The 18,617-nt window shown below is 30.9% G+C and overlaps 1 protein-coding gene across 1 annotated transcript in view; it reads right to left on the bottom strand.

The window, feature by feature from the left end:
* Tyn (trynity) overlaps positions 1-18,617 on the bottom strand; it is a 53,420-nt gene that overhangs the window by 8,530 nt on the left and 26,273 nt on the right. The window contains exons 4-9 of the mRNA XM_026628609.2: positions 18,343-18,475; positions 10,771-10,861; positions 9,059-9,226; positions 8,292-8,420; positions 7,398-7,526; positions 6,744-6,969 (exon numbers count right to left, since the gene is read on the bottom strand). Of these exons, the coding sequence (XP_026484394.2) occupies positions 6,744-6,969; positions 7,398-7,526; positions 8,292-8,420; positions 9,059-9,226; positions 10,771-10,861; positions 18,343-18,475 (876 nt within the window). The remainder of the gene's footprint in view (positions 1-6,743; positions 6,970-7,397; positions 7,527-8,291; positions 8,421-9,058; positions 9,227-10,770; positions 10,862-18,342; positions 18,476-18,617) is intronic.

Here is an 18,617-nt window from a genome sequence, read left to right as displayed (position 1 = left end):
CAAGTTACTATACTATTCCTTTTATTTATTACCTACACGACGAGATAGAGAACTAAAAAATAAACATATTGAATTTCTCGACCATGACTTTTTTCCATTCAGTTTCGAATTCACTCTATCGGAATACTTTAACTTTCTTCAATCGTTTACATATTAAGGTATAAAAATGCATTTCACCTGTGAATAAACCGCATATGCTTTTAAAAATAACAAACTTATCAATTATACTGGTGCTCGTAAAAAAAAGTATTTATAGAAGTAAGTACATAATGATATAAAGACTAGACACACGATTTACAACACTAAACTGTAATCATACATCGAGCTATATACATAAGGGTAGTATTACGTATATGTCAATAACTGGCTCCTATAATTGCAGCCAGTGACCTGTATTACGAGTAGTTAAGAGAAGCTCAGACAAGGTCGCTGGCTTATGTTAAGCGTGTAATATCATTAACACATAATAGAAAATGGAAAAAAAAAATTTAAACGGCGACGATCTATAAATCATTTTTTATGTAATGAAAGCAGAATTTAATGGTCTCTCACGTTGCGATATCCGTAAAAAGGTTTTATTAATATAAACATATTTAAGGAATGCATATTGACAAGCATTTGATGAATTAATGAATGTGTTATGATCGTTCATAAATTTGAAAAATCACAAATAATACCTATAATTACTTTCTCTACGTTGCTTTAAAACTGAAGAATATTTTTTTACGTTAATAATTATTATACAACATATACTTTTAAGAGATATTCGCTTGATTTTAGTTTTGCAGTAATCTTAATAGCTCATCGTAATATTATGTCAGAGAGTTACAAAGTAGTAATCGTCTATTGGACCAGGGCTATTCGGCTGGATAGCCCTACACTGATTAGCACGTAGGTACGTATGTATATAGAGTATTAAGAGATATACGAGATTAAAGGCTAATTATGATAATTGTACCAAACATTCGCGTCACTAAAAGTCTTATATTATATAATGATAAATACTGTTCCAATTTTATCTTACTCGTAAAATCGGTTCTACCTTTCAGATATTAGCAATTCTATTTATACAATCGCTTAAACTTATAGCTTAACTTATAGCTTTGGCTATTAAACTATAAACTACGAGTATTTGATTGATAAATAAATGATTATTTATAACGTAATCGTCATTATTGTTATACATACGATGGATGGAGCGGACACTGACCTGTATTACTGGTTGCAAGGCCTTGCAAGGCCATTAGATTGTTGCCAAGTGAGCTAGGTTCGTTAAATGTAGTCTATGGTCGGTAAATTACTGTGATATACTTGTACAATGAGTAAGAATGTAAGTTACTTGCATAATTTTTATGCTCTATGATTTCGTTTTTTTTCTACACTTACTTATTTTATTGGATATTCCGATTTAATGAAATAATCCCACATAATAATATACTTGCCACCATTCCACGCGATCCTGATTCGTAAAGTAACTACTTTTAATTTGTATAAAATATTAATGTTTATAATCTTATGTAAATAAATATAGATACTTTACGAATAATATGGTTCTAGGCGCTATAAATTGAACTGTTCTTCAAAACTTATATTGTTTAGTGGCTCACAAAAAATGCTCCTTTAATATTAATATTTTATAATAACCAAAGAATCATTTTTGCATACCTTCTCGTATATAATCAATTTGTCATTCCGTGCGCTGAAAATTAAGTATCGACACACAATCAACTGTTGTCAACGTTCTAAATCTATCTCGATTCAATTACAGCTGAATTAGGACTGGAGCAAGACGGAGCCGAGCTCTCGGGCGCCGCAAAAACTAATTTTCAATTTCGTGTACCACCACCGTTAGAAGGCACGCACGAGCGACGCCGCCGCCGCTCGCTATAGACTTTTTTGCACTAAAATGCAACTGTTGCCGTGACTCAGCTTATTTTATATTGTAAACATAACCAAATTATGTCGACATGTAATAGATAGTGATGCCCCTTTTCATCTCTAATTCGATCAATTTTGGTTCAATGTCGAACTTTATTCAATTACGAGACATTGATTACCGATATTAGATAATAAAGTTTTATTGCAATTACGTTTCTCATTATGCTGGAGGAAGTCTAGGGAATTGGATTCAAGTAACGGTTTAAGGTGTATCGATATATATAATATTATTCAGTGTTCGGTGAACCTGGCCTTTAGCAATAGATGGCAATCTAAATGTCGTAACATCGGGTCCACGTAATGGAGTAGCTTTCCAGTCTTTCTTATAGCGGAACCTAACTGTTGTATCCTCAATCTACGCCTCTATTTACATTGTTCCAAGCTATTTCATTTAAATATTTTTATATGTATCAGCAATATAAAAAGTAGTTGAATATTTTACGTTGACATGGTCATATAAAATTAGTTTTTTATATGATTTAGTGAAGAATGACTTCCTACTCATATAAATGTCATCTTGCTTGTTAACTAAACTCGCAAGTTAAGTTATAACTCTTTACAATGCTAGTAACATTAGTTGAGACTAAAATTTCAGTCATGTTTATGTTGTAATAATATTTACGCATATGCTTGAAGGTGCACATAATTCTTAAAAGCAAATTAAAATAGTGCCGTAAGTATTGAATATGTCTTTGCAAATCCTGTGGCATTAAATTATTTAGTATTATGAAGTTCCCCTTGGAAAATGAGATTGAATTGTTTATACCAATTAAGTAATTGAAAGTTGTTAGCTTATTTAAAGCTCGCGATAGTTATCCATAAGTTCAGTCAACTGGGCCAGCTCGAGTCATGTCGTATTACAAAAGCACTGCGTCACAATTCGCCAGCTCTATCTTTACTCCCAACTATGCTCGATCGCTATTGACCCTGACCCTAGTTGCTGGCAACATTAACCTGCGTTTATCTCTATCTAGCTATATTCATGATATCGCCTTTGCGCGATAAATATTATCATAAATTCTACAACAATCCTTCGATGATTTAAGCTGTTATTTAGTATTTATAGTAAATTTACAACAGTAACTTTATAAGTTCACGAAGTTCAACGAAATTATTTGCAATAACATTTATTTCATTCTATATTTGAAAATGTTCTTTTTTTTAAATGATAAAAATTAACGGAAATCCGTTAATTACTTGAAAACCGTAATTTAACTTTTTAATTTGATGTGACGGCTGAATTTTTGAATATTTCACCTGTATTAAAAATAGTTTATTATGCACAGAGTCATTCCCACGAACGAGTTAGGTGAGAAGTTATGTTTAATTATTATCTTTAACAGTAGTTTCCGTGCAAGATTACGGTGCATTAATGAACTCATTACCATTTATCTTGACGTTTCGTTTTTGATCTGTACTGTTATTTATTATAAATAAAACTAAAAATTATATTTAGGTTATCGTATGTAAGTATCATACATATACTAGTACATTATTTCCGTCGACCTGTATTTTTATCAATATCTTTAAACTCATAACGGAAACTGTTAAATCGTTTCAATATTTTCTGCTTTATTTTTGAAGCAAAGATGCAATTGATTATTTTGTTCTTTTCATATTACTTCTCATAAGGCACTGTCATAAAATTTGGAGAAAATTAGTGTTGCTATTTGTAAATTTAAATAGTTTGCTTCAGCAGATTGTACTGGGTAGAAATAAATAGAAGTTATCCAAAACCTTATTCAGTATAGAAAATGTTTTGAGTAGTACATCTGTATTTATTTTTTAATCTAACAGTGTTAATTATACCATTTATAAGCAAATTTCGATTTAATTAGAATACACAAATATTGTCAGTATTCTTTTATAATTTTACACATTTTCCTCGAACATTAAACTCAAAATGGATAGTATAGTCGTTCGCCCCTACATGGATTTAAGCAACGTGTCTGACTCATGAATAGAGTAGTGTAGTACCAAAAATGCTATTTCAAGTCCATATCGTTGGTCTGTTCGTGCTACTGGAAAACAATTTCTGTAGTGCACAAACGTGGACCGTTAATTGCGGACCACCGAGGTTGCTATTGTCAGTCGTGATATCAATGATGTGGTCGGGCTGGAACTAATTTTTGTACGTGTACACATTTACTCATAGTTCTTCCAGGGATCTTTTTATTATACTTTTTTAATTTGTCTAAATAATATACCCGTATTACATCAAGCAAGTGTTCCTACGTATATATTTTGATATAGTATTGGTATTCTATATTTATATAATGAATTCATTTGACACATTCATTTAAACTCCATATATAATTGAGATGAATTTTACTAGTTTAAGTTTAGACTATACAAGGGTAAGAACTTAAGCAATACATCTTACAATCACCCTAATTACCGTATAAGATTAATTAAGATTTTTTTTAACATATAGGTAATATGAAATAAAAAATGAAAATTGACTCAATTCTCTCGTAACTTAGCCAGTGATTTATTATCTTGGCAATGAATCGTAATAGATAATAAATCGTCAAAATGTTGCCTGTGATAAAAAAAATTTCAAGGTTAGCAATCATTTTAAATCCCGCTCGCTTCCCGGTTGTATGTCACCCACCACATAACATATTATGAATAAACTGTTTAACCATAGTAAATTAAACGAATCTCTCACGATAAAGGTTTTATTCAATCATTTATACAGTGTCTATTGCGAAGAAAAAATTCAATAGCAAATCACATCTCCAATCTAAGAAAGGACAACATAGGTATTTCCAATTAAAAAAAAACGTACAGTCGAGTCGGAAATACTTTATTTACTCTCAGAAATAGCTCTATGTTATTGTTTTCTTTCAAATGCGCAATTTCTACAGCAAGATGTCACGGTGCCTGATATAGAGAACAAGTTTGCACTGGCTTATACATTTTATCCACGTATCTATTGATTCAGAGACACATCCGGGATTTGCGCGTTAAAAATATTAATTGCTCAATGCTACGCTTATTCATTGGAATGGATGATAATCATATTAAATAGATTGAAAAGCTGTGATTATTTCATCCTATCAATTAATTACATAACTTATACATACATTGCACGAAGCATGAGAATCTTTAATTAATAATTTTAATTAAAATATTAATTTTAATAAATTTAATTTCTTTTATAATTTAAGTTCCTTGACGCAGGCAACGCTTCACCGATCAGCCAATAATATAAAGACGAGAATAACTGTTAAAATTGTTTATTTACTTATTATCTGAACAAACATAAATCACTGAACTGATGGTGATTAAATTTAACATAAATGTAGTCTGGGTAAGGAAACACAAACGACGACGGAGTCGCGTCAGGGAGTTTGTTACTTAAAACTCTGTTAATTAATAAATATCTTCCGTCTTCCATCGAGCAATGGAAAATACGACGTTCATTTTATCAACAACTATATCCTTTAAGTAATTGACAGAACAAAGCTTCTATTAAGTCCCTTGATTCAGTTACGTCAAGTATAAAATAAGACATAGCTAGTTAGGAGCAGCTAGTAAACCCTCTCCATAGATAACTATAGGCAAGTTAAGTATTAGCTTTGCGAGGAATCGCCAAGGAGTCGAGAGATGACTTCTAAATTACATATTACTCAATGATTATCACTTAACATGTTATCTTATGCAATTAAGTAGTATAATGGCATATAATTCTTTATAATATTTATTTTATTGGCTTACATTATTAAACAACTGGTTTATTTCAAGTGTCTATTTTAAATACGAGATGTAATCAGAAGATCTTGTAATTGATTTTATTCGTACGCATTCTTCTCGTTTAAACAGAACGCAAAGTACTATCATCTCATTAAAATCTTTATTATTAATAGTGATAATTATATATGAGCTAGCTTAAGCTATTAAAGAATCGATGTTTAATGTATGTCCTACTTCCACAAACGATTAATTTTGTATCGCGTAAACAAACATTGAGTATTAGGCTCGTAGCATCGTTTTGTTGCCAAATTACTCGTAAAAAAATGTTTGATACATGTTTTACTAATCAAGCTGTGATATGAAATTAAAGATATAATTAAGATTTGACTGCAAAATGTTAACCAAAGATAGTAAAATAATAAAAAAAATTTTAATTCTTTATTCTTTTCGAAGTTTTGGTAAATATTATATTGATTATTTGCTGATCGTAATTTAATCGTATTTATTAACGCAAAATCTATCTCGTTAAAATCGGCTCATACTTAGTAACCGCAAAAACCCGGCGCCAATGACTGCAAAATATCTCATTAATTATCACTATGATTAAGTATTGCCAGGTTCTTATACTTACTATGGAGTCACATAAAATATTAATAATATTAATATAGAAGAAAGTTTTTCAAAAGCGTAGTGTAAACGATTGATGTTATTGTATATTATATAAACCAAATATTAATTTTAATAACTTAGCTATTAATTGCTGACATGATGGATATGAAGTGTGATAATTAATCCCATTATCCCATTAATAATTAAACCAACTTGTAGGGGCTTTTTCCTAGACAACTTTATATTTTTATTTTTTGGAAAATAATATTTTAATTATTATTTATATTCATACGTAAATGTCGAAAATGATCGCACATGTTTGTCTATTACGAATAAAGTCATGAAGTTGAAACTGATATACTGCACTAAATATGTGCTCCGAAATAGTTAAATATCTCAAAACATAATTAGTAAATTTCAATGACGACAATTCAAATCCAACGGCTTCATTCATATTTTTTGACGGCGTTCATGATGTATTAAGTAAAACTACTCACTCTCACAGAAGTTCTCGAAATATTTTCCAATAGATTCCCCATCGTCGATCAACGGTCTTTCGGCATTTAGATAAGCTGAGGGTCCGTCTGGCAGCGTGTTGTGATCGAGATGATAAAGACGGCAGTTGTATGTCGCTGAGTGCGGTGCACCGAGGTACAAGAAAGAGCGACATAAGAACTCTGATTCAATCTCACAAGCGAGCCTGCAAGCTGACTCTGATGTCACCTGTTAAAAATAACATTATTGAAGAAACAGAAAAATAAAAGAGCAATCTACCTCTGATACCAGAGATTAAACAGAACATTTTAGCAAAAAATATTATCCAATTACCGTTTAGCTGTGGCTAATGTCATTAATTGAAAGATAATCAGTTTTCAAAAAAAATGATAAAATATAAATATGAACTATAATAAATTCAAACTATTTTTAATTGATATTTGTATATATATTTAAGCACTTAATGTTATCAATTCTTATGATAATAAATTCATATGAAAATACTTCTAGGCACAGTACTTCGGGGAACTCAGCATCGACGCTGATTTTATCGAATTATTTTATGTATAATAAAAAAAAATGTACAAAGACACAGGTCGTCTACAAATCTTCCAATAAACGGTTAAGGCTATATCAAAATTCCTTTGCTTATATACCTGTAGCTCCTTGTCCGTGTAGTAGTGCAAGCCAGCGTACTGTGCTACTTTATCCTCGGCGACTCCCACACGCGGCGCGGTAAATATTCTCGATCCTTTGCACGCCTGCGACGCCTTCAGGCACAAGTTCTGTACGACCACACAGATATCACTTAAAACACGTAATGGTGATAAACACTGTTTATTTACCCTAACAGCCAAGTGCGAATGTGTTGAGAACGTTCGAAGAATCGTTTTAGTGAATAACTAGACCAACAATTGTGTTAATGTGTTTCGCTGGAAGGAAATCTGGGTTGGAAATTGATGCTACTTTGTATTTAAAGTATGTTTTCGTATTTAATTCGAACGTGTTCAATTTACATACACTCTGTTATTGGCATACTGGTAGTATGCCAATAACAGAGTGTATGTAAATTGTATGCAGTAAGTTTAATAATGTATAACAAAAATCAGAATTACTATATAACATACATGTATATCCAATGTCATATTTAGCATTTTCGATTAGAGCCTTGTAATAAATTTAAACTTGACATATTTATAATTTATTTAGACAGAATGATATATTGACAAAAATAAGCCATACATTTGTCATATCCCAATAAGTAATAAATCTGGAAGGAACATTTAAAAATTCAACGCAGCGGGGAATAAATCCCTTATCGGACGGAAAAAGATCTCAAGATACACTGCGAATTAAATTGTCTAAGACTGGTAGGTACTGAGAAAGTCGTACGTCAGAGATGCATTTACAACTAACATTTAATATGATAATTAAATGTTAATACATGTCTAGATGATTGTGAATAGATAGACTTATTAGCTAATTCAATTAGTTATATTTATAAGTAATCGCATATTTTTAAGGGATCGTAGGTATTTTTCCATTCTTACCTCAAAATAATCAGCTCCGGGTGTATCAACGAGTTGGACGAACGGCTGCGCGGTGCGTCGGTCGGAATCACTGAGTGCGCATCTCATACTTCCGTATTCATACTCCGCAGACCGACATGGGAACTTTTTCTGTCGTAATAAAATGACCACTTGAATAATTCTTAAGTAAATAAAAAATTTATGTATGTTCCATTTGTACGGACATTTCTTGTACCTAACAAGTTGTTTATTCATACACGCAACCGGTTAACCCTTTGTAAATTGCGTTAATATTTTCTAAAACACGCAACTTGTATCTACCAAAAAATATACATATGTAATTTAAAACTAAATTTACTTTAATTTCGTATTATTATTTTTTAATTAGGTTTCATTCCATTTTTGGCATAAAACAACTTAATAGACAACATGTTAGACAGGATTCAGTCTTATTATAAAGTAATTTAACAGAATAATATGATATTTCATAAAAGGCACATACAAACAAAAGACACTTTGCACTAAAGCGGTGCCATAAAGTTGTAATCGATTTTCCATAAACTTACAAAGTCTCAAAGGCATAGTCACCTGCACTCAATAAAGCCCGTATCACTTTCCTGTATCTCTCGATGTGGAACGGAGCCGTAAAATATAAATTGAATAGATACAATGAAAAGATACATTGAAAAGGCGTTGCGTTTATAAGTTGTCGATATACAAACCGCCTCGAACAAAATGCTCATGAAAATAATGGTATGGGGGTAATTTTGTGTAATTGGACTCGTTACCTCATTGAGGCAAGCAGCGAGGCAGGCCTCCTTGGTGGAAGTGTAGATTATGCTATTGTCAAGCCCCCGAAGCGACTTGCCTGGCACTCTTTCAAATGCCCAAGGCCGCAAGCACACACCTTCCGATCTCACTTGAAGTTTCACCATGTAATACGTGTTAACAGAACGCTGCAAGAAAAAGTATTATATTATACTTCATGAACTCAATTTATTTTTCCCATTTTATATTATTCCTTAAACCTATTCGTTTTTATTGCAAATATAATAATATTGGTATTTTGCTAATTTATTAAATTGCTTTATATAAATAAATTATTTTTAACGTTCTCGCTTCCGTATTCTAGTCTTTAAATATCTTATTTTACGATCTTTATGGGGTATAATAAAAGGAATAGTATTCCTAACTTTTATTGTTCGTATACAACAAGATATAAAAGCTATCTCATATCAAAGCTAAAACCAGCTTCGTAAGCAACGAGTGTCCACGACACGTTACAAAACTCGTACCCACGCGTGCAACGTCCTTTTATTTTCATTCTTGCATAAAATAAACAAAAGACGTAATGTGCCGAGATGCATCACTTAACACGTAATTTATTGTTGGACCGCTCATTAGCTCTGAAAGCGAATAACGGATTATCCGAGCTACTGTATACTTCAATACGGGATCTGATAGAGGTTTCTATTTTCTCTATAAATTTTATGCCGCAGCGAAATAATCGCAATATCGAAGGTTCTCGGTGAACATTCATGTGGATAATACCTACCTATACTAATAATAGTGTTACAAATCTAAAATCTCTAAACCAAGGGCGCCTCATATTATCTCGGATCTGTTCAACGCTAATAAATAAAGTCTTCTGTCGGAGAAACTTTTGAAAATCATTTATTTCAACGAAATGAAATATTCTCTAGAACTATGAATTAATAGCTCTAATGTATTTAAGACATATCAACAACTCTAGAACGTTTAACATTTAATATATGTATGTACGAATACAAATATTCAATGTTAAATACTTATAACTCATTCTGGGACATTGCTTTTCCTGAATCCTAAGGCTCGTTAACCGATTTAATCTGAATTGTTAATATAATCTCGGCCTAGCAACACTAATTGGCAGTGTCTAGGGCAAGGAATAAACTAGTCTAGATACCCCCCTCTATATGTATTCGACTATAAAGTTACGCGGCAACTGCTGGGATAGAATTCATCGCCGTTCTTTTTATCGATTTATTATATCTTGTTAAATGAGAAATATTACCTTTAATATATATGACACTTGTTAGATTATAAATTCTTTAAGTAATTATAATAAAGTATGCCAATCGATTAATAATATAATATTGCATATTAGTATCAGAATATGCAGACAGTACACACACAACATATTAAACACATAGATTTGTCTGAACTGTAAACTATTAACTTCCAAACGAATATATCGATTTCGTCATCTTTTGGGTGAATCTCATGAATTATTTTATAAGATTGTAAAAATAAAATTCAAGTTTGAGAGTAGTAGTAGTAGAAGCTTAGAAAAAAAAATCTTGAAATATATAATAAATTATTTATATGACGTACATTCAAAATGAAACATGAATGTTTTAAAAAAAAACTTATTTTATTTTATAAAAGAAACGTGTATAATATTCCTTTTAAAAAGAAATCTGGTATAGAACAAATTAAAAAAATATATATTTAAAGTTACCTGTGGTGTGGCCATGGGGTTATTTGCTTGAGTGTCGTTCTGGAGCAAGCAGCGTGTTTCTTGTACGGGGGTTAAGGGGTTGAGCACGAAACTGTAACAAAATCAAGATATTAATAAAACTTTAAGTGTAATGTTAATGGTATTATCAACTTTAACTACCAATTAGAAAAATCTTCAAACCAATTATAAGTACAACCTAGCACACAATTTTTTTATATAACAATATATCCTATAAGTTCCTGGGAAGCAAATATTTAAATTCCATATATATCTACTTGTTATTTAGCAAGTATATGGTATAAATATGTATCTACAACCGGGTTAAATAAATTAAATTAATCATAGCTTTTCACACATTAAGTTAGATCATAAAGTCAAATTTATGCCAATGTGCCTCTTATATAATAATTTTATGAAGATATGTATATAATAGAAATAGACAACATTATATCGAATATAGAAAAAAATGTAGATTCTCATTAGAGTAATTCTTATTATTCTATTATGAAACAAATAACACTCAAGTAAGTAACATTGACTACGTAGTACACGTACTAAGTGCGGAAAATGCATGAGATTTACGTCTGGATTCTAAAAGATATAATTTAGAAGAGTGCTATTTAACATTTTACTAGATGAGATTGAGAGCAATGCACCGGGAAGTTGTACCGGCTGCCGCACGGTAAGCGACTTGTAGGTTAAAAATTAAACAGCAAAATAAAACTAAACGAATTCTATAAAATCATGAAATATTGTTATGAATGTTTAATGGGACGTTAATGATTGACGTTTATCGCAATACTAATTACATAAAGATATTTATAGTCTCACCATTACTTATTGTAATTATAATAGACGCAATAAATATCAAATATTTAAATGAAATTAACAATGATTTATTTTGCTTCACGTTTTTTCGAAGAGAATACTAAAGATAATGAGTCAATTAAAAAAATGTTTAAGGAATTGTTTTGAAAACAAGCCTGTATTTAATCCACTTCCTAAATAAGATGAGTATCTATACTTAATGGTATTGTTAATGTTAGTTAAATCAAACAATAATTTTATCTCAATCGCTTGGTTAAAAGTTTGCAATTAAATTTTGATCCAAAACAAAGTATTCAACTTATATCACTTGTGCTAGATGCAAAGCGGTACCTGGATTAAAAAATAACTTTAAATAAAGATTTGCAAAAGGTATTACATATAAATTGCATAGAGGTACCAGTGGAAGAAGACACAACGATCTTTGAATCTCATTACTCTTTTTCTTTGTTAGTTCGTCACTCTTACAATAATATAACTATACAATAATTCCAATACTCGCAATGAGCAAATATATTCATATGTGTCATTTTAATGAGCAAAAACCCTTTGGAGATCATTTCATAAGACGTTATTATTTCTCGTCAGTGATACAAGAGGTGTAATCAGTAATTTCTTTACACGTAAAGGGAATACATTAATGGTTTGCATTCGTCTTAATGACACTAGATCGCGCGTTACCCTTACTGCCTGTATAACGGAGCTGTTTACCGTTCTAACCAGATATTTTGTTATTTTATATCTTAGACCACGCGAACTAACGAGACCATTGATATTCGTGTTTAGTTTAAATGATATTTATTGCATATTGAAGAATACTTTTACGATTTTTTGTATGTTTATTTTCATAGGAATTTGAGCAAACTGTTTGTTTTGTATATCTTAGCTCGAGGCTGAATAAAATTTAAATAAATCATCTTTTAAATTAATGCTGACTCTGCTCTGCTGAGTTTTTTATCCAGAACTCCGTCATTTTTTAAACGATTTGGAAAATTCTTCCCGCTTAAACTTGACTTTGTTTATTACTCTGTTTAATTTTGTTATTATTACAATGAGTTATTTAAGTAAATTTAGAAATAATATATTAGCGTTTTCAGTGCCACACCAACGTATATGTTCACATTTATTTGTCTCGGTGTGCTTAATGGAGGATTTCAAGCGTGTCGACTTGGTGATGTTAAATGTACAGAGAAACGACGCGTCTCCGGTGTCATCTCTATATGTCTTATAGTTTATTAATCCACAGAGCATTTATAACCAGTCTTTCGGATCAAAAATAAGAATTGAATTGAATTAGCTGTTTTAGTTAACAGACCTGTTACAAAGCTGATATTGATAGAGACATTTTATATTTATAGATATAATAAAATTTTATCATTTACGTTGTATTTTAGGGAACAATTATTATTTTAACAAATTCAAATTGTTTATATTTTGTGAAATGTTCTTGGATTGATTAAAATTCATTAAATCGGAGATTTAATTAGATAACCGACCATTGAAATAACGATCGTTCAAATGTAATGATCCCTTTGGTAAAAAGTCAGGGCGTGTAGCTAGTATAAAATATGTGAACATAGAATACAATAAATTAAGTAATTATATTTCTTAACAGGTTGTAAATCATAATGTAACAAGTTTGATGATGTACGAACAAAATACAAACACGTCGATAAAAATATGATTAATGCGTCAAGCCCTTAGACTAATGATACTGGATATCGTTTTGATTTCGCAATCGCTGTAATAAATCTTAAGGCATTACCGCCGCAGTTAATAGACCAGATAAAATGTAGCAGACATTATTATTCATACAATTTTAATAAGAAAATAAAGCGATTAAATTATCCATACTAACTAAATTAATGTTAATGTATTGTGAGTTTTACAACTCATCATACAGACACAAAAAAATAAAATCGTAAGATTAAGCCGCTAATTTGATTTTGACAAAAATAAAACAGCTTCAAACAATTCATATTTCGATTGCAATTGTCTATTGCAATCGATTGTAATGAATGTAGATAAAAAAAAAACATATAAACAAAAATAAAAATAAACAAACCTTAGTATTTCCATGTTGTACACTACTAATAGTTCTCGATTAATATATCGTTATTTATGGTACAACACTATTGTACTTAACTACTTATATCCACTTTAATTTTGATTCCTATTTTCCTTATTCGACGTTCGAAATGTCATTTTTTCATCGATTATTCAAGCTCTCGACCAATGATTTCGCATAAATTCTATGTCAAATGTTGTTTATTTTGCTTATGCATTTTTGTGGTTAGATTAGACTATAGGAAGCCACGAGTTTAAAATCACCACTTATAAGTACCTATATAAAATATAACTCCTCACAAATATTAATTTAATTTATTTTATAGTATATTAATGAACCGTTTTTTTTAAATAAATAATACAGATTTTGTTAAATAAAATATCAGGAACCTATTGTCATCTTCGACTCAATATTATCTCACGAAAAAGAAAAACTCATATAGAAGTAAGTTCAGCAAATCGAAGCATCTTAGTACCTCGTCTACATATATCAATATTAAAGCCGTATAGAAAATCGCCGCCTATAATTACCGGCGCCTGACCGCGCATCTAATGTAACATCAATCACGACACAGCGGCTAAAATTGTAAAGTAGCCCGCGCATATCGTTGCATTTCATCTCACTCTCTAAATACTTCGATATGTTTTGATCGAAAGATGAATTAATGACTAGTTCTCACTAATAAATGACTACTGCATCGTTCTGGTCGAACAAGTGTATTCTAGATTACTGATCTTTTCACAACAACGCCATTTCTCAGAAGATAAATGGTTACTTCGCTCATTTGTTGTAGCTCTCTAAGTTGATCTCTAATTGATTTTTAACTACGATTATATTTTTAAATTAAGAATCTTAGAATTGCTGTTACAATTTAAGGCATGTAATAACGGAACGAAAGTTGATATGATCGTGAAGAAAATCAATAAAGTCCACGTCCATCTAAAGTGATGTTATCAATCCTGACAGCGAGTAGACAACGGGTCACGTTCCTTAAAATAATGAAGTTACATTCTATTGATTTAAAAAATAAAACAGATTTAATTTTTTTATTGCTAGAATTCTCCTTTGCCCTGACAACTCGAATTCTCCTCTAACCTAAAATTAAAAATGTTTTAAAATCTACCGTTTCCCAAACCTTTTGTAAAGTGATTAATCCCATAAATGATAAACTTTAAAGGCAATAGCTTTAAAGTAGACGAAACAAGAGGACATTATAGAATGGACGTTTACGTTTATTAAAATTAAACTGTTTAAACTTTAATCAATTAAGATAGATCATTATTAGGTCTCACGGTTTTGATATTAAAATATATCTTATATTATATAACATAAAAGACGAAAAAACTTCGAGGAAGATATTTCAGCATTCACTAAGATAAATAATTAGTAATTTTAGCCTAGTAAGTGCTGCAGGTATAATATTTTTTATTGTTTACTAAGTAATTTATTCGATTCTAAATTATAAACTACAATACCGTTTAATGTTTTTTAGCTCGATTAGAATGGCGTATAGTTTCCGAAAAACTTAATTTGTTAGCTGAATTAAATTCCAATATCAATTCTACATGTTTATTGTATTACAGGGAATACCACTTTAGAATTTGAGTATTTATTAATACTTTTGCGCTACTCATTTTTTACTTTGAGTATATTTTCTTTTAGTTTTAACGTCAATTTATGTTATCTGTGCGTAAATCGCAGATACGCTGTTGCGTGAATGCCTAAAATGTTACCAGCACAAAATATCGTTTACTGTACGATAATTGACATTATCTATGCTTGAACTTGTATAATCTAGTTCCCATATAAACTACTATAGAATAAAATCTTTCCCATAAAAGAAGTTATTAACTGTTAAAGCTCTTTGTACTCATAATGTATGAGATAAGGAAGGTGTTCCAGCAAGCGTAGCTCGTTATCATCGTATAAGGTTAAGAATGCACTGGCAAGGTGGGGAACAGTTAGCAATTGTTAATATTGCTATCGTCCCGTTCCATTGTCAGATCGCTTTTTCTTTGGACAGATTGATTCGAGATACGTTATATTAGTACAATACTAAATTAGAAGCAGGAAAGTTCCACCGCATTTAATTGAATCGGATACCTACGGAATTGATTCTCGAACGATTTTGTTAGGATTTGTACTGAGTAATCGTGATATTTACTGTTATGTCTAACTAGATACAAATACAATTAGAGTTTTTGCAATATTGTATGATAATATCTAGGCACGCAATCATGGACATCACATGAATTGTTATTTTTGATTGATTGCTTGCGACATCCATAAGACATATTATTTAAAATATTTAAAAACTTATCATAAATTTACTTCGGAATATAATATAAACGATAGCTAAAATATTGTATGGTTGCAATTGGGAATTAAGGTCATTGAACTTTTTTATCATAATTCTGAATATAAAAACAATCTCTTATTCAAATTATAACTAAACATTATAATCTCATTACAATTAAATGTGAGCCGTTTTCCAATAAAAACACCATCGACATTGAGCAATTCAATCTCCGTTAGAAAATGAATTAAATTGAATATGAGTTCAAACCACGAATAGACATTAAACCCAAATGGTTCATCGAGAACAAATCTATTGGATACGTATGCGATCACTTTTACTGCTATTCAATTTGGACCGAGTGTTGCTTTCCGCTATTACACGGTTTGTGGCGGCGAAAGATACAATTGTTACAATTCACCGCGTGTCATTGGAACGTCAGAAGTCCTGAGGACTCAGTGAGGCCGCCTGACACACATTCCGACGTTTCAAGACTGATACATTTGATCCGATTTCCTCGATGTCCGTCGATTAGTGAATCCTCGCGTCAGTTGGATCTTATCTAAGACATTTGGGTTAGGCGTGATCAGAGATAACTGCAGTGCATTTATTTTGTGATCACTCACAGAATGACAAGTCATATTCTTGATTAGTAGAGAGCTTTCTGAATCCGAACTTTCGAGCCGTGAAGATAATTACAAATGTAGCTGTACGTACGTGGTTTTCGCAATAAATAATGATTTAAAATCATTGGAAATAAAATAAAGATATTTACTTTCAAATTACTGATCTCTATAATTATATAGTATTTGTTTTATGATTTATGTCATAATTACAAGAATTATTTTGAATACTTGCAAGACTACGATTGCAATTAACTTTATAATTTTGTTTTATTAATTCACTTAAAATAATTGTAGGCAAATTCATCTTACGTGAGATTAAATCGCCGTTAGGGATGGCTAAAGATTTTCATAACTATTAGTATGACTTAATAAAAAGTAATTTAACACACATGTCACATGATATCCCTAGTTTATGACGTCTCGCCTGTGTCATCCGCGGAAGAAATCAAAATAAGAATTATGAACGCTTCAAATACAATGCGGAATAATTTGACTAGTTCGGTAGTTAAGTCACAACTTAGAAAAATAATGCGACTTTGCGTTCGCAATAGGGGAAGTCACTTCGAGCAAGATCTAGGCTAAATTACAAAATATCTTAATTGTAACTTAGCTACTGAACTGTTTATGTATCTAAATTTTATTTTAAATTTGTATTAAGTAAGTAAGTTAAGTAAATATGTAAGTTTTTTACATTGGTTATTATTTTAAATCTATTTTGTGGGAATTTTAAAGAGCGACCTTTAGTACGAATTCGGTCATGTTCGAATACGAATTTTCACCAGCGTCCTTTCTGATCATTTTATTTCGGTTGCTTTGAAATAAATTCCTAGTTTTTATACATTTTCGGAAATCTAAGTAAACGATTATGTTTTTAAAATAATCTGCAGAACAAGTTTCATAATGATTATTTTTGTTTTTCAGGCATATTTGAGGGAAAAAAATAAAAAATATATTGCAATAATATCGTTTGCCGTCTCGCATTTTTAAATTTGGACCGATAATTATTGTTTTGTTAATATTGAAAAATATCCAGTGTTTAATAGTTTTTATAAATCAGAAGAAAAAAATAGATTTTAATTGATACTTTTTTTTTAATAAATTTTTGAAGTTGCATTTTTGACTTATTTTGAAAAAATCTAAAAAACGCGATAACTCAAAAATGGTTCACTTTTGCATTATGCATATAGGGATGAAAATTATCGCAAATAGTCACCCCATCACCTCCTAACGAGAATACATCGAATTACCAATAACCCTGTGTATATATATATATTAATCTAAGCTTGCAGGTTCAATTCCGGCAAGCACCGTTGATTTTAAGATTCTCATGCTCGGCAGTATAAGAAAACATTGTGACAGCAACTTTATATCGGATAAATTTCTGTCGCATGAGAATCCCCGCTTTGGCATTTGAGCAGCTCCAAAGCCAATCATGAGGTAAGGAGAACTTTGACCAGCAAGGCAGTAGGTAAATTATATTTGCTATCGAGAACCGAAAATAAAATTAGTAGCTACTCTTTAAAAACAGATTATTATAAAAACCTGAACTAATTATTAATTATATATTAACGCTTATTCCGCAACTTTTTTAAGTATGCTTTAGCTTTTATTTTTTAATACATTATAGCCTTTAAAATTGTCATGTCATGTATCATATTTACACATGTATATACAGATTCTACTTTCAAAAACAGATTTTATGTTTACTTCTTATCTACGTTAAACACATGACTGATTTTGAATGATGAAACACTTACCTGAACGAAGCCGCCTGACAATCCGGCTCTTCTCTGCACCATCCATGGCACTCGTACAGCGACAAGTTTCGTACTGTGTAGTAAGCAGTACCCGAGAAGTCAACATCTGTGAGCTTCTCGAAAGCGATTCGACCTACAACAAATTCGTTATTAATGGCTTGGGAACACAAACGTTTATCGGTACGTTTTGAGGTTGTTCACCTAAGGTTAGATGGTTCAAGTACGTTCAAAATCAAACTAAATGATAAGGGTAAATAGCGTATTAAATTACGCAA

This window comes from Vanessa tameamea, chromosome 5 (genome assembly GCF_037043105.1).
Source record: "Vanessa tameamea isolate UH-Manoa-2023 chromosome 5, ilVanTame1 primary haplotype, whole genome shotgun sequence".
NCBI lineage: Eukaryota > Metazoa > Arthropoda > Insecta > Lepidoptera > Nymphalidae > Vanessa > Vanessa tameamea.
This window is presented reverse-complemented; position numbering and strand designations above follow the sequence as displayed.